The 25833-nt window shown below is 41.3% G+C and overlaps 1 protein-coding gene across 1 annotated transcript; it reads right to left on the reverse strand.

The window, feature by feature from the left end:
• Nucleotides 1-17558: 17558 nt before the first annotated feature.
• On the reverse strand, nt 17559-22395 carry ptgs2a (prostaglandin-endoperoxide synthase 2a). Its single transcript, XM_038963494.1, has 9 exons — nt 22335-22395; nt 22013-22129; nt 21748-21891; nt 21357-21500; nt 20921-21102; nt 20458-20788; nt 19901-20187; nt 18843-18990; nt 17559-17968 (listed from the first exon to the last, which is right to left on the reverse strand). The coding sequence occupies exons 1-9, from the start codon at nt 22393-22395 to the stop codon at nt 17559-17561; spliced, it is 1824 nt and encodes a 607-aa protein (XP_038819422.1).
• Nucleotides 22396-25833: the final 3438 nt, after the last annotated feature.

Genomic DNA, 25833 nt, shown 5'->3' on the forward strand with positions numbered 1-25833 from the left:
GGTCGCGTGCTGCTGAATGCGCTCCTCCACTGGAATAGGGAGGGCGTCTGCTCCTGCTGACTCCATTCTTCGGGTGAGTGATTCTGTATGATTTGGAAAGGCACACACCTGTCTATATAAGGTCCCACAATTGACAGTGCATGTCAGAGCAAAAACCAAGCCATGTGTAATGAGTCCTGTGTGTAGCTGGTGAGAGAGTCAGGCGCAGGAAAGCAGATACGAGTAAAAAACATGTTTTACTCAAAAAAGGACAAAAATACAAAGTAACATCTTGAGCACACACAGACGGACTGAAATATACAAAAAACAATCACTCACAAAAACGATGTGGGGAACAGAGGGTTATATAATGAACAAGTGATTGTGGGATTGACAACAGGTGTGTGAAACAAAGACAAAACAAATGGACAATGAAAAGTGGATCGGCAGTAGCTAGAAAGCCGGTGACGTCGAACGCCGCCCGAACAAGGAGAGGGACCGACTTCGGCGGAAGTCGTGACACCATGAGGTCGAAGGAATTAAAGAGCTCCGAGACAGGATTGTGTCGAGACACAGATCTGGGGAAGGGTACCAAATAATGTATGCAGCATTGAAGGTCCCCAAGAACACAGTGGCCTCCATCATTCTTAAATGGAAGTAGTTTGGAACCATCAAGACTCTTCCTAGAGCTGGCCGCCTGAGCAATCGGGGGAGAAGGCCTTGGTCAGGGAGGTCACCAAGAACCCGTTGGTCACTCTGAAAGAGCTCCAGAGTTCCTCTGTGGAGATGGGAAAACCTTCCAGAAGAACAACCATCTCTGCAGCACTCAACCAATCAGGCCTTTATGGTAGAGTGGCCACTCCTCAGTAAAAGGCACATGACAGTCCACTTGGAATTTGCCAAAAGGAAACAAGATTCTCTGGTCTGATGAAACCAAGATTGAACTCTTTGGCCTGAATGGCAAGTGTCATGTCTGGAGGAGACCTGACACCATCCCTACGGTGAAGCGTGGGAGAGGGGATGTTTTTCAGCGGCAGGGACTGGGAGACTTGTCAGGAGCAAGTTACAGAGAGATCATTGACGAAAACCTGCACCAGAACGCTCAGGACGTCAGACTGGGGCGAAGGTTCACCCTAACCACACAGCCAAGACAATGCAGGAGTGGCTTCAGAGCAAGGACTTGAACCCGATCGACAATGCAGCGACACTCCCCATCCAACCTGGCAGAGTTTGAGAGGATCTGCAGAGGATCTGTAGAGAAGAATGGGAGGAACTCCCCAAATACAGGTGTGCCAAGCTTGCAGCATCATACCCAAGAAGACTCGAGGCTGTAATCGGTTCCAAAAGTGCTTCGACAAAGTACTGAGTAAAGGGTCTAAATACTTATGTAAATGTAATATCAGTTTATTTTTTATACATTTGCTAAAATTTCTAAAAACCAGTTTTTGCTTTGTCATTGTGGGGTATTGTGTGTAGATTGATGAGGGAAAAATGCAATTTAATCGATTTTAGAATAAGGCTATAAATAACATAACAAAGGATGGAAAATGGTCTGAATATTTTCCAAATGCACTGTATGTAACTCAGTAACACCTTTGAAATTGTTGCGTGGTGCATTTATAATTTTGTTCAGTGTAAATCAGTGGTGTAAAGTACTTAAGTAAAATACTTTAAAGTACTACTTAAGTATTTTGGGGGGTTATCTGTACTTTACTATTTATATTTTTTGGCAACTTTTACTTCATTACATTCTGAAAGACAATAATGTTCTTTTTACTCCATACATTTTCCCAGACACCCAAAAGTACTTGTTACATTTTGACAGGAAAATTGTCCAATTCACACGCTTATCAAGTGAACATCCCTGGTCATCCCTACTGCATCTCTGGCAGACCCACGAAAAACAAATTCTTAGTTTGTAAATTATGTCTGAGTGTTGGAATGTGGCCCTGGCTATCTGTCAATAGGAATTTTACATTATTTTTTCTTTTGATACTTTAAGTGCATTTTAGCAATTCCGTTTACTTTTGATACTTAAGTATATTTAAAAACAAATACTTTTGGACTTTTACTCAAGTAGTATTTTATTACGTGACTTACCTTAATAGAAAATTACTAAAGTAAAAGTATCTTTACTTTACTCAAGTATGACAATTTAGTACTTTTTCCACCACTGAGTGTAATTCACATTGTTGAATTGCATGGTACCGCTCCTAGTTTGGGAGATCTAAGCTGCATAGCCATTATGGCCTTAGTGTGAGTCTGTGACTCATGACATATTGTGCAGCAGGTTTGATCCCCTATACCCTCTTCTTGTAACAACATGACTTTTTTGCTACCCCTCCTTTCATCCTTTAATTCCTTTTAATTCCCTATTCTTATGTTAGTCACGGCACATGTTTTATTTGACTCTTATCTATCCTGATGTTTAGTCACTTTACCCTGCCTTTACGTACACATTTACCTCAAATACCTCGTACCCCTGCATATTGATCTGGTACTGGTACTCCCTGTATATAGCTTCATTCTTGTGTATTTTATTCTGCTGTGTTCCAAGTTCTTTTTTACACTGCATTGTTGGGAAGGGAAAGCATTTCATGGTAAAGTCTACACCCGTTGTATTCATCGTATGTGACAAATACAATTTAATTTCATTTGACTGTTGTTGGACAGTCAATTTCCCATTCCACTAATCCCCCTCCTTAGCCAAGTCAGTCAGCCCTGACTATCTCTTCACACGCGAGTCTTTGGCCGTGTTCGAGAGCACCAAAACCGTGATATTTCATGGGTAACTGATCTACATATTATTTTGAGTAGGTATTTATGATGTAAGATGATTTGTAGATCCGTCAGTCTTGCCTCGCCTTTAAAGTCTGCTGCAATGTTGAACCCGCCCTTCGTGAGTGTGTGTGTGTGCTCGCAGGTAGGCATGCCTCTTTAAGGATGTTTTTCTGATTGATGATTAAGAAGATTATTTCCTTTTCTTAGTCAGATCCTTTCCAGTTTAGAAGTTATTAAGAAGAGACAGAGTCTTTTGACTGCACATGTCTGTGCCACGGTAGGTCATGTTGTCATCCCACTGGGCACAGACGTCAGTTCAACATCTAGTTTTGATTTACATTTGGTTGAGTTGTCAACTAACATGAATTCAATGTGAAATCAGCAAAAAAAAATGGCACCATGTTCTTGAATTTAGTTTAAAAGTTGGGTGAAAGAAATATGAAATTCCCTTACCTTGATGATTTTTTCCGCGTTGATTCAACATCACCACATTGAATTTTTTGAAATGTTGACGTTGAAATGACACGGAGCGTTGAAATGACACGGAAACAATGTTGATTCAACCAGTTTTTGCCCAATGGGATGCGTTCCAGCATCCTAAATGAATGTGATGGGAGAGCAAAAAAAACATTCCCCTACAACAAAGAGGCATTAGCAACTACTCTAAATGTTTTGTTGTGGTCAAAACCTACTGGTCTTGTACTAAATGTGCTGTGCCTGTAGGCACACTCAACCATTAGACCTATATTACATGACATTGATAAGGTGGCTCCAACATCTTAGGTAAATTATGAATTTCATTTATGTGACCACATACCTTTTCCCAAAAGACCATTACTAAATGCAGACTTTACATATTACTACAAGTTTATAATTTTACTTGGCTGGTGAGTTTCCAAACAGAACAGGTCCTCTAACTTACCACAGCTTCAGTGAGACCATGTTATTCCGTGGAATTTTATGGTCCTACAATTGAATTAGCTATGAAAATAGTTTGGAATCGTTTGGAAAATAGTTTAGTTTAATCTCAAAGGTAATTATCTTGCTTTGAATTGGAACCACGACTCTTTACAGGCTACACACTTCCAGCATTGGGTCCTTACCCACTGGTTGAATCAATGTTGTTTCCACGTAATTTCAATGAAATGACATGGAAATTCCTCTACTAATGCCTCTTCCAGCATTCAGAGATGCTTAGTACAACTTTCCCAGAAGAGCTGCCTGTAAGTGGACTGTGAGGCTCGTTGACATGCGCGAACACACACCCACACACCCACACACCCACACACTCACACACCCACACACACACACATTGAGTTGGGTTTTTCCAGGTCTGTTATTGGAGGCATAACCACCCTGCAGAGCTCTTTCCAGTACATGACTCCTCCCATTCATTTCCAACATGCCTGTATCGGGTGGTTTCGTGCCTGGAAGCACATCTGACATTCCGACACCACATGTTTTCTTTACATCACAGATGAGGGAAAGTCCAAAAAGACTCACATCCCCCTCTTTCGCTTTACACATCCCCCTCCTTCGCTTTACACTGCTGGTTTCGATTTTATTTTATTAGGATCCCCATTCCATGATGACAGCAAGTCTTCCAGGGGTTCCAACACAACAAAAAAGACATTACAGACAGGTCCTCATACAGATAGACAGCTCAGTTGTCCATGTACAGTTGAAGTCCACTCCACAAATTTCTTGTTGACAAACTATAGTTTTGGCAAGTCGGTTAGGAGATCTACTTTGTGCAAGACACAAGTAATTTTTCCAACAATTGTTTACAGACAGATTATTTCACTTATAATTCACTGTATCACAATTCCAGTGGTTCAGAAGTTTACATAAATCAAATCAAATGTATTTATATAGCCCTTCTTACATCAGCTGATATCTCAAAGTGCTGTACAGAAACCCAGCCTAAAACCCCAAACAGCAAGCAATGCAGGTGTAGAAGCACGGTGGCTAGGAAAAACTCCCTAGAAAGGCCAAAACCTAGGAAGAAACCTAGAGAGGAACCAGGCTATGAGGGGTGGCCAGTCCTCTTCTGACTGTGCCGGGTGGAGATTATAACAGAACATGGCCAAGATGTTCAAATGTTCATAAATGACCAGCATGGTCAAATAATAATAATCACAGTAGTTGTCGAGGGTGCAGCAAGTCAGCACCTCAGGAGTAAATGTCAGTTGGCTTTTCATAACCGATCATTAAGAGTATCTCTACCGCTCCTGCTGTCTCTAGAGAGTTGAAAACAGCAGGTCTGGGACAGGTAGCACGTCCGGTGAACAGGTCAGGGTTCCATAGCCGCAGGCAGAACAGTTGAAACTGGAGCAGCAGCACGGCCAGGTGGACTGGGGACAGCAAGGAGTCATCATGCCAGGTAGTCCTGAGGCATGGTCCTAGGGCTCAGGTCCTCCGAGAGAGAGAAAAAAAGAGAGAGAGAGAATTAGAGAGAGCATACTTAAATTCACACAGGACACCGGATAAGACAGGAGAAGTACTCCAGATATAACAAACTGACCCTAGCCCCCCGACACATAACTACTGCAGCATAAATACTGGAGGCTGAGACAGGAGGGGTCAGGAGACACTGTGGCCCCATCCGATGATGCCCCCGGACAGGGCCAAACAGGAAGGATATAACCCCACCCACTTTGCCAAAGCACAGCCCCCACACCACTAGAGGGATATCTTCATCCACCAATTTACCATCCTGAGACAAGGCCGAGTATAGCCCACAAAGATCTCCGCCACGGCACAACCCAAGGGGGGGGGGGGGGGGGGGGGGCGCAAACCCAGACAGAACATACACTAAGTTGACTGTGCCTTTTAAACAGCTTGGAAAATTCCAGAAAAATATGTAATTTAGAAGCTTCTGATAGGCTAATTGACATTTCAGTCAATTGGAGGTGTACCTGAGGATGTATTTCAAGGCCTACCTTCAAACTTAGTGCCTCTTTGCTTGACATCATGGGAAAATCAAAATAAATCAGCCAAGACCTCAGAAAAAAATTGTAGACCTCCACAAGTCTGGTTCATCCAGACAATTTCCAAATGCCTGAAGGTACCACATTCATCTGTAAAAACAATAGTACGCAAGTATAAACACCATGGGACCATGCAGCCGTCATAGCGCTCAGGAAGGAGACGCGTTCTGTCTCCTAGAGATGAACGTACTTTGGTGCGAAAAGTGCAAATGAATCCCAGAACAACAGCAAAGGACCTTGTGAAGATGCTGGAGGAAACCGCTACAAAAGTATCTATATCCACAGTAAAACGAGTCCTATATCGACATAACCTGAAAGGCCGCTCAGCAAGGAAGAAGCCACTGCTCCAAAACCGCCATAAAAAAGCCAGACTACGGTTTGCAACTGCACATGGGGACAAAGATCGTACTTTTTTGAGAAATGTCCTCTGGTCTGATGAAACAAAAATAGAACCGTTTGGCCATAATGACCATCGTTATGTTTGGAGGAAAAAGGGGGAGGCTTGCAAGCCGAAGAACACCATCCCAACCGTGAAGCACGGGGGTGGCAGCATCATGTTGTGGAGGTGCTTTGCTGCAGGAGGGACTGGTGCACTTCACAAAATAGATGGCATCATGAGGGAGGAAAATTATGTGGATATATTGAAGCAACATCTCAAGACATCAGTCAGGAAGTTAAAGCTTGGTCGCAATTAGGTCTTCCAAATGGACAATGACCCCAAGCATACTTCCAAAGTTGTGGCAAAATGGCTTAAGGACAGCAAAGTGTATTGGAGTGGCCATCACAAAGCCCTGATCTCAATCTCATAGAAAATTTGTGGGCAGAACGGAAAAAGCGTGTGAGAGCAAGAAGGCCTACAAACCTGACTCAGTTACACCAGCTCTGTCAGGAGGAATGGGCCAAAATTCACCCAAATTATTGTGGGAAGCTTGTGGAAGGCTACCCGACACGTTTGACCCAAGTTAAACAATTTAAAGGCAATGCTACCAAATACTAATTGAGTGTATGTAAACTTCTGACCCACTGGGAATGTGATGAAAGAAATAAAAGCTGAAATAAATGATTGTCTACTATTATTCTGACATTTCACGTTCTTAAAATAAAGTGGTGATCTTAACAGACCTAAGACAGGGAATTTTTACTAGGATTAAATGTCAGGAATTGTGAAAAACTGAGTTTAAATGTATTTGGCTGAGGTGTATGTCAACTTCCGACTTCAACTGTAAGTCCAGTGAGAGAGATTATGCTACTATTAGTCTTGCGTAGCCATACCTCCAACATCACGCTGTTGTCACGCCTAGGAAGCCTGGTTTTCTACTATAGCAAACCTATTGAACCCTATTGAATATTGAAAAGAATAGCAGCCAAAAACATTTCAGAGTAATGATTGTGACCTTCCACTTTTTGAACTAGGCAAGTCATTTCTTATTTACAATGACGGCGCTGGGCCAATTGTGCGCCGCCCTATGGGACTCCCAATGACGTCCGGTTGTGATACAGCCTGGAATCGAACCAGGGTCTGTAGTGATGCCTCTAGCACTGAGATGCAGTGCCTTAGACAGTTGCGCTACTCAGGAGCACATGTGTCCATTTGAATGGACATTTGGATTTGGACTGTAAGTTATGACTGCAAACATAGACCATTAGTGAAAATGCATTTTTTCATTGCAAAAAAAGAAGTTAATGCAGAGGGACGGTTTCACACATGTACAAGTGTGTATTATACACATGTGAATTGGAAATTTATTTTTTGTATATCCCAACTCTCCCTGAAACACCCTTGGAGATTGGGGTCACGGCCAGGGTCAGCTATTATAAACAGCTACCCTGGAGCAATTAGAGTTTAGTACCTTGCTCCAGGGCACATCGACCAAATTTTCCCCTTTTCTGTTGAGGGATTTGAACTAGTGACCTTCGCAGTTACTCGCAGTTACTTACCCTCTGCTAGGCTGCCTTCTAATGAAAAAAGGGCGAAAGGCCAGCTCCAGGCATTTATTTTTTGGGAACTCAGTTGATGTCTCAACCTACTGTTGAGAGTTACAATAGTAGAATACACAAGGTGCAAGTTCGAAATTTGGTTGTGCATCATCAGTTTCTCTTGTTTTGTCACTGACAGTCACTCAATCAGCCATGTCAGCTGACAGTTTTTAGCTTGGTAAATTAGGATAGCCAGTTATCTAAACTTGTAGTAATCAAGGTCGAGGGGGTCAGGGGCCCTGACCTCCAGAGTTCTCCCATTGATTTTGTTAGTCACTCTCACTCATATCAATAACATGGCATAAGTCATGGCAAAATGTGTAGAATTGCAGGTAATTAGCTTTAAAACTGCAAACAATTCTCCCCACCCCATGGCAAAATGGGTAGAAATGCAGGAAATGTGCATTAAAACTGCAAAAAAATCTCTCTGCCCCACGGCAAAATTTGTAAAATTGCATGATATTTGTTAGAAAATTGCAACATTTTCTCTCCGCCCCATGGCAAAATTAGTAGAATTGCATGAAATGTGTTGTTGTCACGTTCGCTGGAATAATTATCGGACCAAACTGCAGCGCGATATGGTTTCTACATAATATTTAATTGAAAACGCACAAAACAACAAAGAAAGAAACAAACAACGAACCATGACTACAGAGGTGCTATGTGCACTAACTCAAAACAATATCCCATAAAACACAGGTGGAAAAAATGCTACTTAAATGTGATCCCCAATTAGAGACAACGATAGCCAGCTGCCTCTAATTGGGAATCATACCAAACACCAACATAGAAAAACTAAACAAGAACCCCACATAGAAAATAATAACTAGAAAACCCCCCAGTCACGCCCTGACCTACTCTACCATAGAAAATAAGGGCTCTCTATGGTCAGGACGTGACAGTTGTACAATTTCAACATTTTCTCTCTGTGTCCAGTTTTCTGAGGGTTAGAATATTCGATCAATGTCCCACCAAACATACACAGAAAATGGTTGCCATGTTCTTAGAACATAAGATAATGATGTTCTAGGAAAGTTTAATAGGAACGTTGCCAGATCGGCCCTGATTGGTGAACCATCCATAGCTCTTTGTCTGTTTGCAAGGTTAAGGATACTCACACATAATGCTTTTAACTTACATATTTGAAACACATGTTTACATTGTGCGTTTATATAGTTATTATTATTCAACATGTCCTCACCTGGGATTTGCACTCACAACCTCTTGGTTCACAGGACTCATGCGATCTTCATGCTACGCCATCATGTCCATATTAGTTATCAGTTTATATGACTAATCATTGATTTTATTCACTTATTTCAGCAATTTAAGGGTTTTCTGTATAGTTGTCTAATGTTGGTGGGGCATATTAACCTGTTTTAATGATACTCCTGAATCACTATGATCAATAAAATATTTTCTTGAGTGTACTTTTAAAAGAGCTGAAATTTACTTCAAAGTCCATTCACCTTATTGCTTACACCCATCAAATTGTTTCAGTGTCTAGTGAGGAGGGGGTTAGGTTTTCTTCTGGACAGAGCCTAACTACACTGGCCCATTAAGCACAAGTTAAGCACGATATCCCTTATTGGGACAGTGGTTTGGGCATTCGTCATTGATGCTGGTGGTCTGCGTTTGAGACCCCGATAGGGCAGTCACCCTACGCTCACATTCTTAGCAATATATGTTGATGTCATTATTGCCGTTTTGAATTGCATATATCGGACATTTCAATTGTTGATATAGAAATGTCGAATAATATTGGAAATATTATTAATGCATCTTTGTTACGTATTTGTGGAACATTGGCTACCAGCTTTGTGCCTTTGTTCACGACCTCCAGATTACTTTTTAGGTTTGATGTGGTGTTTCTGGACAAGGAGATCCATGCTGCCTTTGCATAGTTTACATTTGACAAAAATGTTATTCTCTTTCTCATCGATTAACTCAAACTAATGGGAGCATTCCCACAAGGAAAAGGTTAAGCGGGGTAACTACACAGCTGCCATCTTTCTTAGATTTTCGGGTTTACGATAGCTAGTTGAAAATGAGTTAGCCTACAGCATGAATTCTGTCAGCATTAGACAAGGCTTTAAAAAAGACATATAACACGCCGGTAGAGATATGCTTCTGAAAGTAATATGTGGGTTACTTGAAAAAGTAACTGTAATAATTTTACAATATTTTAAGACAGTAAGTCATTATATTACATTTTACATTTACATTTTAGTCATTTAGCAGACGCTCTTATCCAGAGCGACTTACAGTAGAGTGCATACATTTTTACATATTACATATTACATTTTTTTTTTTTACATACTGAGACAAGGATATCCCTACCGGCCTAACCCGGACGACGCTATGCCAATTGTGCGTCGCCCCACGGACCTCCCGGTTGCGGCCGGCTGCGACAGAGCCTGGGCGCGAACCCAGCCCAGCCTGGGCGCGAACCCAGAGACTCTGGTGGCGCAGCTAGCACTGCGATGCAGTGCCCTAGACCACTGCGCCACCCTGCGCCACACTGCGCCACTCCGTTACTTTTAATATATTACCCCCAACACTGGTCCCAAGTGAATATTTAGCAATTTGTCTATTCCACATTAAGAGATGGAACTCTGTTGTGTATTGTTTTGGTAAAACTGGCATCATCATTGCTTAAATGGCAAATTTGAGACATCTTACTGTAAAAAAGTACAATCATCATACTGTAAATATACACATTTCTGATCATTTTGAGAATATGGCAACCATGTATGTATGGTATGTTTCGATCAGAATCAACACTACCACCTGGGCCATGATTCTATCAGAAGCAACACTACCACCTGGACCATGTTTCTATCAGAAGTAACACTACCACCTGGGCCATGTTTCTATCAGAATCAACACAACCACCTGGGCCATGATTCTATCAGAAGCAACACTACCACCTGGACCATGTTACAGATAGAGATGCAATGACAAGTGCGATGTGATTCCTAATCAGAGACACATGTTTGTTCTATGTGGTGTGGATTTCAAAAAGACGACAGAGTTGTTCTCTTTGAGATGCTCAGCTATCTAGAATTCTACCGATTCCCTTCTTTCAATGAGAAAAACTTTTTTATTAGATCATGCCGAATAATGACATTAATATACAGTACCAGTCAAAAGTTTGGACACTAGAAAGCCGGTCTCTTTGGACACAGATAAGATAGAACGCTGACAGTGTTCTGAGTTATACAGTTATAAGGAGGTTATAACATAGGTTGTTATACAGTACCTGATACCCCCTGATGTAACTCATCAGAAGACTCTGTGACTGGAAAAAGCTGTGTGCGCATAAGTGCTCCACATTCTGCGAGGCAATCTGAGATAAAGAGGAAGGGAGACATCATGTTCTGAAACTCACTGAAGCAATGTTCCATCCAACATGGCTGCCGCCAATCCACATCTCATGGTGCATTGCTTTGAATTGGATTGTCCATTCAACTTATTCGAATTCTATGGCGTATATATTGCATTGACATTGAACAGCCATGATTTGAATGGACTCTCAGTGGATATTCTGAGGGCAGCTCTGCCTCGAGGGCAGAAGGAATGTGATTGGTTGAAAGAAAGCTCAACAGTCAGTGGACAGAGCTTATTTCAGACACACATACAGTAGTTCATGCCAGGAATGGAACTGATTATAAATCAGTTTCCATGGAGACAAAATCAAGGACTTCCTACTCTCCTTTATGACATCTCAATTAACATTATACTCTACAACATGGAGAAACCAGCTAGGAGAGGAAAACATGTCTTACCTTCTTCACCACAGGCCCACAATACAGTGGACTGTATTGCCATGGTACCACCTGTCCACAGTACAGAGGACTGTACCCCCATGGCAACAGCAGTCCACCTGTCGAAGCCACCTCCTAGAACACAGAAAGGACATACCATATAAGGAATTATGGATGAGTGTCTACTAACATTGATATTTCTAGACTTGAAGGTGCTATATTTCTCTCCTGGTGTGAAGACATACAGAGGGAGGCTCCTGTTGGTCTAGTTGACCTAGGTCTGCGTTGGCCCACAGACAGGCCACAGCCAGTCCCTTTTGATTGGTCAGGGTCAGGGTTAAAAACATGGTTTAGTTTATTTAATGGGTTGTGAGAATACTTTCAAGGCTTTCCATAGCTACATGATTTAATTTGGACCAAACAATTTCTAGTTGTGAAGATCAACCTTTGCTAATTTAATTTTTATCTGCTGCACATTCAGTAACTGACTTCAGCTTACTATTCTCATTGTAAATCACCTGGACCTCTTTCTTGGGTTTGATGGTCTTCTGGGCCTTCTGATAGTAGAAGTAACCAGTGGCGGCTGCAGCTGCCCAGCCTTGTCTCATAGACTAGAAGTAACCTAGTAAATGTCAATCCGGCACACTCAAATTAGTATGATATGTTGCTTTTGGTATGGTTACATAAGACAGATGGTTACCAAAGGTTGCGAATTCGAATGTCATCACGGACAACTTTAGCATTTTAGATAATTAGCAACTTTTCAACTACTTAGTACTTTTTAGCTACTTTGCAACTACCTAGCACGTTAGTTAACCCTAACCTTAACCCTTTTAACTAACTCTTCCCCTAACCTTAACCGTTTAACCTAACTCCTAAACTTAGCCCCAACCTTAACCCTAAATCCTAGCCTAGCTAACGTTAGCAAGCTAGCTAATGTCAGCCAACAAGCTAGAATTTGTAAAATATCATAGATTTTTGCAAATTTGTAACATATAATACGAATTGTAATTTGTAACATGTCATACAAAATGGGTGATGGACATCCATAAATCAATACATAATATACGAAACGTAACATATCATACTAAAAAGAGTGTCTCTGATTTACATACAGAATAATACAAAGTGCTCTTAGACCACATATACAGTGGGGTAAAAAAGTATTTAGTCAGCCACCAATTGTGCAAGTTCTCCCACTTAAAAAGATGAGAGAGGCCTGTAATTTTCATCATAGGTACACTTCAACTATGACAGACAAAATGAGAAAAAGAAATCCAGAAAATCACATTGTAGGATTATTTTTTTTTTTTTATTATTTTTTTTTTAAAAATTTTTATCCCCTTTTCTCCCCAATTTTCGTGGTATCCAATCGCTAGTAATTACTATCTTGTCTCATCGCTACAACTCCCGTACGGGCTCGGGAGAGACGAAGGTCGAAAGCCATGCGTCCTCCGAAGCACAACCCAACCAAGCCGCACTGCTTCTTTAACACAGCGCGCCTCCAACCCGGAAGCCAGCCGCACCAATGTGTCGGAGGAAACACCGTGCACCTGGCCCCCTTGGTTAGCACGCACTGCGCCCGGCCCGCCACAGGAGTCGCTGGAGCGCGATGAGACAAGGATATCCCTACCGGCCAAACCCACCCTAACCCGGACGACGCTAGCCCAATTGTGCGTCGCCCCACGGACCTCCCGGTCGCGGCCGGCTGCGACAGAGCCTGGGCGCGAACCCAGAGACTCTGGTGGCGCAGTTAGCACTGCGATGCAGTGCCCTAGACCACTGCGCCACCCGGGAGGCCCCTCATTGTAGGATTTTTAATGAATTTATTTGCAAATTATGGTGGAAAATAAGTATTTGGTCACCTACAAACAAGCAAGATTTCTGGCTCTCACAGACCTGTAACTTCTTCTTTAAGAGGCTCCTCTGTCCTCCACTCGTTACCTGTATTAATGGCACCTGTTTGAACTTGTTATCAGTATAAAAGACAACTGTCCACAACCTCAAACAGTCACACTCCAAACTCCACTATGGCCAAGACCAAAGAGCTGTCAAAGGACACCAGAAACAAAATTGTAGACCTGCACCAGGCTGGGAAGACTGAATCTGCAATAGGTAAGCAGCTTGGTTTGAAGAAATCAACTGTGGGAGCAATTATTAGGAAATGGAAGACATACAAGACCACTGATAATCTCCCTCGATCTGGGGCCCCACGCAAGATCTCACCCCGTGGGGTCAAAATGATCACAAGAACGGTGAGCAAAAATCCCAGAACCACACGGGGGGACCTAGTGAATGACCTGCAGAGAGCTGGGACCAAAGTAACAAAGCCTACCATCAGCAAGGGCATTGAAGATGAAACGTGGCTGGGTCTTTCAGCATGACAATGATCCCAAACACACCACCCGGGCAACGAAGGAGTGGCTTCGTAAGAAGCATTTCAAGGTCCTGGAGTGGCCTAGCCAGTCTCCAGATCTCAACCCCATAGAAAATCTTTGGAGGGAGTTGAAAGTCCATGTTGCCCAGCAACAGCCCCAAAACATCACTGCTCTAGAGGAGATCTGCATGGAGGAATGGGCCAAAATACCAGCAACAGTGTATGAAAACCTTGTGAAGACTTACAGAAAACGTTTGACCTCTGTCATTGCCAACAAAGGGTATATAACAAAGTATTGAGAAACTTTTGTTATTGACCAAATACTTATTTTCCACCATAATTGTGATTTTCTGGATATTTTTTTCTCATTTTGTCTGTCATAGTTGAAGTGTACCTATGTTGAAAATTACAGGCCTCTCTTCTTTTTAAGTGGGAGAACTTGCACAATTGGTGGCTGACTAAATACTTTTTTTGCCCCACTGTAGCTGCCCACACAAATAGTTGGCAGCAGTCTGCAGCCTCCCAGTTGGGTCAGCAGAGAATTTATGATCCAAAGCTATGCACCAACCAAACCAGGCACTAATTACGCAACGCAAGCACTAATTGGGCAAATCAGGTGATACCATAGACAATCTATTAAACACTGAATAGGGTGCTTATGTTCTGTTCCTTGTACACCCAGAAAGTTGGGCATTGTGACTTAATGTGTGACAGGTAAGCTAGGCGTTAGGCTTACGTCCCAATGCACACAGTATGTCATCACAATACATTTTTTTGTGGCATGTTGTGTACAAACTACCATTAGGCTAGCCTGGGTGCCAGTTTGTATCTCTTTTGATAACTCCTTATGGAATTGTCATGTTAATGATAGCAATGGAGTTGGCAAGAGTACAAGCAGATCTTGGACCCAGGCTACTGTTACGCCTACACATTTCTTTCCCCTTCTAAAATGACTACAGGCTCCTTAACTTTCAAGACATCTTCAGTACTGACATTATTTCTCATGCCACTATTGTGATAGCATCTAGCACTGTGATGGGTTTCAAGCACAATAAATAGACCTGTCATGATTGATAGACTTGGTTTCATACCATAACATAGCCAAACCATCCACAAAACCTTTACCTGCATTTGACCAATATCAAAGTAACACAAATGAAATAAAATGCCAATAAATTCCCATATAAAATTCTCAGGATTATAATGAAGTCCTTGTTGCTAATGGATTTGGATTGTTCACATTTTCCTTCCTGGCTGCTCACACTATTTAACTTGGTATGTGGCTGTGTATTCATTTCCTTTGTTCAACGGTTTGTTGGCACTCAGTCTCAGTGGCTGAGCCAAAACTTCATAAACTAGAATCCAAGTTGCAAGTTACTGGTATAAGCAGGGATTGACATTAAGCGTTGCCCTATTGGCTGGGGCAAGTCAACTGAGCAGTTGAGCCCGATCTGAGATTGCCCCATTTGGCCGGTGATAAAACAATTATAGTTAAAACAGCCAAACTGCAAAGAATTCCAGTAGCCTAAAACTTATATTTCTGGTTCCTCCCCATTGTTTAAGTGAAAGACAGACAATTTCTGGCAATTGTGCAAGTTGAGCCAGTACTGATCCAGTACTTATCTTTCTGATTCCTCCCCTACTGTATGTATAGGTGAACGCCAGGCAATATATGGCACTTCTGCCAGTAACAAGCATTTCACATTTTTGGACAAGCGATCTTCAACCAACCCAAAAAAATACTCCTGACTTGTCAGATGGGCAAACACCTTTCAGACTTTAAAGTTAATCCCTGTATGAGTAAAGGAAAGTTTGAAATGAGTAAGAATGACAGACTACATTAAAGTGAAAGGGATGTTCTCTGTTCCCTTCTAAATCTATTAAGCAAGAGCATCCTTCTAGCTAGTTTCATTAGAGTGGTCTGGGTATGAGATGAGTGTATGTGTGACGTGGGGTAAGCCCACTCATTACAATGTTGATTTTTTTCTATTGTATTGCATAGTGTTGTGTCTACAATCCCACGAATATTAGCCCAGAAAGACTAATGGTTCTTAATAAATAAAGCACTATAATAAATGCAATGTCAAATTTAACTTGTTTTATTCACAGGCAGATGGGTGAATTATTTTTTATATGCAACCATGTTAAAGGGGCAATCTGTGATTCCTACGTCCATTCTTACATTTTTTATTAATGATATGTACCCATTGATTCTTGAAGAATATAACTTATTAATTCCTCATGAGCTTTGTTCAATTGCCATACCTCATCTGTAAGCATGTTTAATTTGTTCCATTGTTGTTTAACAATGTAATAACAGTGTCTAGCCTCAAAACATGGTTAAAACTATCATTTTGATCTCATGGATGGTCAGTCCTTGCATCTATAGCCTTATCTATGAATTTAAGACTGGTTATACTTCTCCAGCCCCATCCCTCAGCTGTTTACCAAAAACTGGGGCAGGGTGTCCACTTTGTTGTTGTTTGAACTGCAGATTGCTCCTTTTATAACAGTAAAGTCACAATTTACATTCAAATTAAAATGGTATGGCACTTAAGAAAGCATTAAAAGACAATCAATTTATCAAGAATTTTATTAGTGTGATTCATTTGCATTCATTCATTTCACTCTGTAATAATACAGTCTCACAAATATTCACTTCACCCATTTGCAATAACATTATATTTGACCAAAAAAAAGACTGACAAATACACCCCAGCTGATTTTCCATGCGGTAGTTCAAGTTCTAGACAGACAAACAACATAAAAGTATTTCGGATAGGTCTTTGCTTCAAGCAAGGAGATACCTAGACAGTTGCATAACTGAATGCATTCCACTGAAAAGTCTTCCGCATTTAACCCAACCCCTTGGAATCAGAGAGTTGCGGGGGGCTGCCTAAATTGACATCCACATCATCGGCACCCGGGGAGCAGTTGTTGTTGGGGGTTAACTGCCTTTCTCAAGGGCAGAATAACGACTGATTTTTCCTCCTTGCCAGCTCGGGGACTTGAACCAGCGACCTTTCAGTTATTGGCCCAATGCTCTTAACCGCCCCATGTAACTCCAAGTTTCACAGTGTATACAGAGAAAACTAACTTACTTTTGTTCATGTTAAGCATTACAAATTAGTAAACGGTTTTCATATTTAAAAACATAAATCATGACAAAATAACTTAATCACAACTAAATAATCAACAATACACTAATAAATATTAAATACATAAATTAATAAACAATAAATAACTAAATAAGTCCCTCAAGGATTCCGCGATCCCAAATTATAATATTTATAAATATATTTATAAATATTTGTCCAATCACTGCACTATTTCCTCATAAAACAGTTAAATCATCGAAATATTATTGCATACAAATTACCCATCACTGCAGTACAAAAAGAGGCCTGGCAACTTCAAATAATTACGCACATTTACCGCATAATATGGTTAAATTTAGCCAAATGTCAACAAATGTTCTCTCTCGTCAGTGCAGTTTTGCAACAAATTGGACAAAATAATTGCATATTGCCATGCTAAATGTCATAATTGCTGCAGCAAAATAAATCCTTTTTGCTTGCAAATATCACAATAAAATCTTAAATACAGCAAAACGACCTAAAATGAGAGCAACTTTAGAACACTAGACACTGCTAAGTGTATTTGAATAAAACCTATTGCTTTAGCTCTTTAAAGCTCTGAAGTCCTTTCTTTCAGCAGAACACCTGGGTTCACGTCACTCGGGTGTGTCTCGCTTGCGTTGGCTGACGCCTGCTCAAACACTCTAAAAAAATCTGGCACTTGAAAAGACACCATAGGACAAGGACCTTTGACATTGCTGCACACCAGCCTCTCCAATGAAGCAGTGTTGACGATGTCAAAGCCCACAATCCCTCCGAAAGTGCTGGGCATCCAGTATTCCGGCGAGCAAATGGGGTTTCCCAGGAGACCTTTCAGGGAATAGGGGGAGCCCATTTCGATCATAGTCTCCCCGAAGACAGAGTTAGGTCTGGGGCGCTCCACCAGAAGGCCTGGGTACAGCTCCACAGCATCCACTTCCCCATATAGACTCTCCAGCTCCGCAGCCAGCTCTTTCTCTCCTGCAACACCCACAGAACAACTAAGGGTTAATAAATCTAGCCTGCTAGTCACCAATGATGTATATAAACCCTGGATTGCTGAAGCTATGTATTGGCCATTATAAGGCTTTGAAGCCACCAGTCGGCCATATTGGCACTATCAGTCATCTAGCGTATATATAAGGCATTGCTAGTCACACGCGTCTATTAAATCCTTCACTCACAAAATAAAAAGTAAACAAACAACCCACTGGGCACAGACGTCAATTCAACATTGGTTCAACGTAATTTCATTGAACTTATGTGGAAACAACTTGGATTCAACCAGTGTGTGCCCAGTGGAAAGGTGCATGCTATGACAAGTCTGTGTTTTGGTCTTTATAGGAACTCAATGATGCAAGTATAGACACAGTACAGTTGAACCTTGTGTGAATCTCACGTGAGAGTGTAAATGTGTATGTGATTGTACGTTGAAGATTACATGTGCAGACTTCAATAATACACCCTCAGGGTATAATAGGCGGCAGACACTCCCTGCCCACCCTCTATATCAGCAGCTGCCATGTAGGTAGTAACCATGCCAATAACAAAACAGCTGGGCTTGACTGAACCAATCCTGTCGCTTTATCCAGGGACTACTTCAGTTGCCATGCACCTGTGCTTACTAAATGAAACCTTTCACCTAGTTAGACTGAGGATAAATAAATAGCAATAATAAAGGGACACTTCGGGATTTTGGCAATTAAGGCCTTTATGAGTCAGATGAACTCATGGGGATACCATTTTATGTCTCTGGAAAATGGTATCCACGGGCTCGTTCATCTGACTCTGGGAAAGTAGATACAGGGCTTCATTGACAAAATCCCGAACTATCCCTTTAAGATGTGTGTCTCACCTGTGAGATCCTCGAAAGAGGAGTAGGCCCTCATGTTGAAGCGTTTCCTGTAGGCGTTGAGGGACTGGTAACGCATGTCTCTGCTGTGCTCCAGGGCCTTAGCTGCCACGCCCACTACTGAAGGAGGCAGGTTACGTCCACCAGCCACCTGGGAACCAATAGGAATTAAGATTCATTAGTGGAGCTGTATCAGGAGTTTGGGAATTGTTCACTTAGGAAGGACTACCACGTCTAACATTAGGAAGGACTACTACGTCTAATGTTTGAAATTGGATGTATACTAGGTTTGAAAACACACCATTCCCCAACCAGCTCCGTTTATTTGTGACAAAACAGTTCTCACTGCGGCCTCAATGAAATACTATTGCTGTAAGGATGTTCCAGTGTCGAGTGCCCCCCCCATTCCCACTACTCCCCATCAGTGGTGTAAAGTACTTAAATAAAAATACTTTAAAGTCCTACTTAAGTAGTTTTTTGGGGTATCTGTACTTTACTATTTATATTTCTGACAACTTTTACTTCACTACATTCCTAAAGAAAAGTATGTACTTTTTACTCCATACATTTTTCCTGAACCGCAAATGTACTCTTCACATTTTGAATGCCCAGCAGGACAGAAAAATTGTCTAATTCACACACTTATCAAGAGAACATCCCTGGTCATCCCTACTGCCTCTGATCTGGTTGACTCACTAAAAACATGCTTCATTTGTAAATGATGTCTGAGTGTTGGAGTGTGCCCCTGGCTATCAGTGAATTTCAAAAAAAAAAAAAAAAGAAAATGGTGCCGTCTGGTTTGCTTAATATAAGAAATTTGAAATTATTTTTACTTTTGATACTTAAGTATAATTTAGCAATTACATTTACTTTTGATACTTAAGTATATTTAAAACCAAATACTTTTAGACTTTTACTCAAGTAGAATTTTACTGCGTTATTTTCACTTTTATTTAAGTCATTTTCTATTAAGGTATCTTTACTTTTACTCAAGTAGGACAATTGGGTACTTTTTCTACCACTGCTTCCCATAGGATGCCAATGTACACTAGACAACTCACCCTTCCAGCGATCTGCTTGGTGAAGGACTCCACCAGGTTGTTGATGCCGTGCTCTGTAACCAGGGAGTTGTTGAAGACAAACTGGGGGTAGGTGTAGGCGCGGCCCTCGATGTTGAAGGTGTCAGGCATTAGTGGGTGCCAGTGGTACAGGGTATTGAACTCAGCTGCAATACGGTTCTGGTACTGGAAGCGCTGGTTGAACAGGAGCTCCGGGTCGAACTTGAGCTGGAAGTGGTAGCCGCTCAGGTGCTGGACGTAGTCCTCGATCACGATCTTTATGGTCTCGCCTGCAAGGAAGGAAGGAAGGAAGGAAGGAAGAGAATGCATGAGAAGGTTGGTGAGATATTGCTCAATAAATATCTGACACCCACTAAATATAGTGTTTTGATCTGTTTTACACAGAGCTGTTTTAATCTGTATGCATTGTACGGTTTCTAAAACACTCTCAAACATTGCCTCACTTTGATCATATACGATTCCCATTATAAGGACCTGAAGGATCTAAGACAGTACAGTAGGCACAGTAGGTGTGTCCAGTTTTAGTACTGATAACTCACCAATTAGGATGAGGCGTGTGGTCTGGAAAATGCGTTCGTCGTCCCATTCGGGATGCTCCTGCATCATGACGTCACAGACGCGGTTGTGCTCTCTCAGCCAGATGGTGGCGTACATCATGAGACCGGGGAGCAGGCCGAAAAGCTCGTGGCCCACAGCGAAGCGGTGCTCCTCGAGCACGTGGGGTGGATAGTGCATCTCAACCCCAACCTCCCTTACCAATGGGGGGTAGACCTCGCCATTCACAACCTGATACTTCAGTTTGCCATTCTTGAACTGCCTCAGCTTGTGCTGTCTCTCCAGAGTGTCTCCATAGACATGGTGTAAGTCCACCTGAAACACAGAGGTAAAGAGTGAGTCCAAACATACACTCCAAGCCTAGAAGTTAAAGTCAACCATGAAAAATTGAAAAATATTTTCAGATGACAGACCCACTATTTGTTGTGTATTGTAAATTAGACTTACGCCATGGCCCAAGGCTTTGGTGAAAGCTGGTCCTTTCTTGAAGTCTGATTTGAAGAACTGGTGGGTGAAGTGCTGGGCGAAGAAGGCGAACATAAGATTGGAACCCTGAGGATCCGGAATGAACCGCTTCCTCAACATAACCTTCTCCACCACAAGCTTGGCATCTGGAAGCACGGCTCTTCCTATAAGGAGAAGGAGCGATGTTAGCAAAATACTTGGGGTCCTACCTCAACAAAATCTTTATTCGGTTACTAACGACAGTTACAATTATGTTAATTCGACTGCCATATCGTTCAGCCTCGTCTTGGAAACTTCAGAAGGCTGTGACTTTCGACTGGTGGGAATGATTTAGAAACCGGTCTGAAGTTAATTTCTAAGGCTTCCATGGTCTTAGAAAAGGAATCCCAAAAGACTGGTTAGGAGGGAGCTCACTTACCTGCAGTTCCCATAGGTGTAGGACAGCCCTTTGGCAATGGGGGAAGGGTCCGTGTATAGTAAGACAGGTTGGAGTAAGCTTCCCAGCTCTTGTAGCCATAATCAGAATTGTAAGTCGGTGGGCTGTCCACCAAATGTGAGCGGGCTATTAAATAGAGAGGCAGAGAGCAACATTATTTAATTTGTTCAGAAACTGAGCTAATAATGTAATCTGTTAAGTTTAATGTAAGAAAAACTGACTGAAAAATATTTATCATGTATTTTTTCACTCATATTTCGTTAATTTCTTTCTTTATCTCCAACCTTCCCATATCAGTAAATATCATACAGGTATATCCAAATAATACAATGACTCAACAGTCTTTCAAAAATGTGATATTATTTCAACTTACATGTCAAGACATAGCTCATGATAGCATTTCTCACGAAAGTGATCTTGTTGATGACATTCCACACCCCTTTGTAGTGTGTAAGGAAGTAGTGCACAGTGTTCGGGGCTGGTTTCAATGATATCTTTATCCATGTTAGGAATTCAGCTGCAGAGTGGAGAGGGAGTAAGAAATATTTATAATAACAATATCGAATACTCCTCGTGAATAATGATATACATAATATCGATGGAATTTGTATTAGACCGCCTAAAAATGTTTCACTTACGAGTTGTGCAGTTCTTTCCATAATATCCAGTTCTTGTGCATTCACACTCATAGTCGTCGAAGCCTTTTGAATTACATAAGCCCCTATTTTCACATGGTTGTGCACAGCAAGGGTCCACTGAAAATATATTGCAAAAGTTTAGAATGTTGTATTATTGTATCCATTCATCTCTTTTTTCCATTACAAACATTCGAATTTGTATTAAAGCAATTCAGATAAACAGTTTATGTAAAAGTATAATTATAAACTATTATTAATAAGCCATATACAATATTTTCACAATATAATATACTTATAAGAGTATCAAAATAAATATTCTCACCTCCTTCGCAGAAATAGATCCAGACGTTAGAGAGCAAAACAACGCAGATGACTTTATTCATTCCGAAAGATTCTATTGAATCGCAATCCGGTGTAAAATTCCAGCCGACTACAGCTCACACCTGGTGACAGTGATTCTGAAATTCTTGGATGCCTGCTCCATATTTATGTACGACGCTCATTCCAAGCTCTTGCGCAAACTATTACGCTAATAAAGTCAGGGGAACCGGCCAGGACCAGAGGTGAGCGGAAAAATTGGACCAATCATCTTCCTCATGGAGGAATTTGTTCTATTCTACATCCAGTTAACATTGACATCCACACAGTGTGGTCATTTAAACAATAAAATACACGTTTCTGTATTTACAGTGTATTCAATCACTGTAGCCAACATCAGGTTGTCTTCTTTTTTTATTATATTGTATAAAGATTGATAAAAGTAACACATTTTATAAAGACTAATCCAAAATCGATAAGGGAAGGCGCAGGAGGCAAAATAAAAAACAGGAAAAACAGGAAACCGTCTCCACACACTTCTTGTCAGATGCTAATTTCTTACAAAAAGCTTTCGGTCGGTCGACCTCATCAGAGCATATCTCCACAAGCAATAGGGACAGTCTTCCAAGGCAATTACCAGTAAATTAAGGCGATCGTTGTTCGTGCAAACTATATATGGACGGTGGGAAGAATTTATTGTCATTTGGCGCCAACATGTGGCCAAATGTGTCATGGTGTTGTAATTACCGACTGGACAATGAATGAAAGTAGAATGACTGACTGTCGAGGTTACAAAAAAGTATGTAATTTGTCTTTTACGTCCTTAATAGCTAACCTATTTTGTTGTTATGTTATTTTTAGTTATTTGAATACTTACTTGCAAGAGTTAGTAACACCTGTTTATGAGTGAAATATGAACTAAACGCAACATGCAACAATTTCAAAGATTTTACTGAGTTACAGTGCATATGAGGAAATCAGTCAATTGAAATAAATAAATTAGGCCCTAATCTATGGATTTCACATGACTGGGAATACAGATATGCATCTGATGGTAACAGATACCTTAAAAAAACGTTGCCTCACAATGGGCCTCAGGATCTCGTCACATTATTTCTGTGTATTCAAATAGTCTTCGATAAAATGTGTTGTAGCTTATGCCTGCCCGTACCGCAACCCTGGGGCACTCTGTTCACAACATTAACATCAGCAAACTGCTCTCCCATACAACGCCAAATTCTCTAAAACAATGTTTATGGCGTTGGGTGGGCGACAGCTCTGGTGGACATTCCTGCAGTCAGCATGCCAATTGCATGCTCCCTCAAAACTTGAGACATCTGTAGCATTGTGTTGTGTGACAAAACTGCACATTTTAGAGTGGCCTTTTAATTGTCCCCAGCACAAGGTGCACCTTTCTGTTTAATCAGCTTCTTGATATGCCACACCTGTCAAGTGGATGGATTATCTTGGCAAATGAGAAATGCTCAATAACAGGGATGTAAACAAATTTGGGCACAGTATGAGAGAGATATAAGCTTTTTGTGAGTATGGAACATTTTTTTGTGAGTATGGTAACTTTTATTTCAGCTCATGAAACATGGGACCAACACTTTACATGTTGCGTTCATATTTTTGTTCAATATAGATCAGGGTTTCCCAAACTTGGTACTGGTGGCTCTCTTGGGTGCACGTTTTGTTTTTTGCCCTAGCAGTACACAACTGATTCAAATAACAAACTCATCCTCAATCTTTGATTAGTTGAATCAGCTGTGTAAGGGGGGGCAGGACTGAGTTTGGGATACCCTGATCTAGTGGACTTAAAGGTCCAATGCAGCTGTTTTTATCTCAATATGAAATCATTTCTAGGTAACAATTAAGTACCTTACTGTTTTCAAGTAAAATGGTCATAGCTTCTTTTTGTTAGGACTGTCTGGTAGTGGTCTGAGTAGGGAGGAGAAAACTAAAAAGTAGCTGTTATTGGCAGAGAGGTTTGAAACTCTCTTTCTTATTGGTCTGTTAATACATTTTCCACTAGGTGTTGTCAGCAAAAAAGACAGTACAGTTGGCACAGTAGGTGTGTCCAGTTTTAGTACTGATAATTCACCAATTAGGATGAGGCGTGTGGTCTGGAAAATGCGTTCAGCAAAAAACAAACTATGGATGCAGTGGGCTATAGAACAAAAACACTGGACACTGGGGAATTGTAAAAACATTGTCTGGTCTGATGAATCCCGGTTCTGGTTGTTTCACACTGACGGGAGGACTAGGGTATGGAGAAAACATGAGTACATGCATCCATCATGCCACGTGTCAACATTACAGGTTGGTGGTGGAGGTGTGATGGTGTGGGGTGTGTTTTCATAGCACACATTGGGCACCTTGATAAAAGTGGAGGTACGTTTGAATGCCACCGGATATCTGAACTTCATTGCCAATCAAGTGCATCCCTTCATGGCAGCAGTGTACTGTATGTACTTATCTGTATGTACTGTATCTGCAAATATATTTTTACACACAAATGTGGGAAGCATTGGAGTGGAATTCTTTCGACACCTTGTAGAAACCATGCCCCGACAAATTGAGGCTGTTCTGAGGGCAAAAGGGGGTGTAACTCAATATTAGGAAAGTGTTCCTAATGTTTTTTAAACTCAGTGTATATAAAACACAGGAAAATGTGCATTTTAATCATTTAGCAGATGGTTTTATCCAGAGTGAATTACAAGAGCAATTAGGGTTAAGAGCCTTGCTAAAGGGCACATCAGATTTATCACATTGTCAGCTCGGGGGATATCAACTACCTACCTTTCGGTTAACGGCCCAACGCACTTAATGCTAGGCTACCTGCCGCCCTCCATTTTTGACTGCACTGGGCCTTTAAGTTAAGAGACTAAATATTGACTGACAATTTAGGCTACTAATAGTGATTGACTACAGTATTAGCAGTTAGTAACCTAACGTAGCAGGCGTGACAAAAAAAAAACTGTTGATGGACCAGTCCAGTAAATGTGTAAGAGAAGTTAAGATGGAGTTCTGCCCAAGAGGCCAGGATTCCGGTTTAGAAGCAGAAGCCCGGTTGACTGCTCCTACAGTTTTGCTTCGGTACTGCAGTTTAACTGACAGCCCTGAAACACTAACTCCACAGACAGTCACAGAGAAGAAGTCAAATTAGAAAATTCCTAATAAGACACTTTAGTCATCACCTTTGTGCACAAAACATCCATTGAATTATTCAAATAATTTTCTTTGAGGCCGTTTTTGTCCCCATCACTCATAGCCAAAGATAATATTTTACATGTATAGTCATCCAATGTCTGCCATGTTTTTGAATGACGTGATGACGTCGTTGCTGCTCCTTGTGCGCACTGAGTGCTAGTGCGCATTTGATGTTGGTCCCTATAAACCACATTCAACCCGGATATAGACGTTCCATTAATCGGCGTATGCGAACGTGAGTAGATTATCTTGAAAACAACGGTCGGACATCTTGGATGCAGTCTCCAGTT

This window comes from Salvelinus namaycush, chromosome 25, assembly GCF_016432855.1.
Source record: "Salvelinus namaycush isolate Seneca chromosome 25, SaNama_1.0, whole genome shotgun sequence".
Classification (NCBI taxonomy): Eukaryota; Metazoa; Chordata; class Actinopteri; order Salmoniformes; family Salmonidae; genus Salvelinus; species Salvelinus namaycush.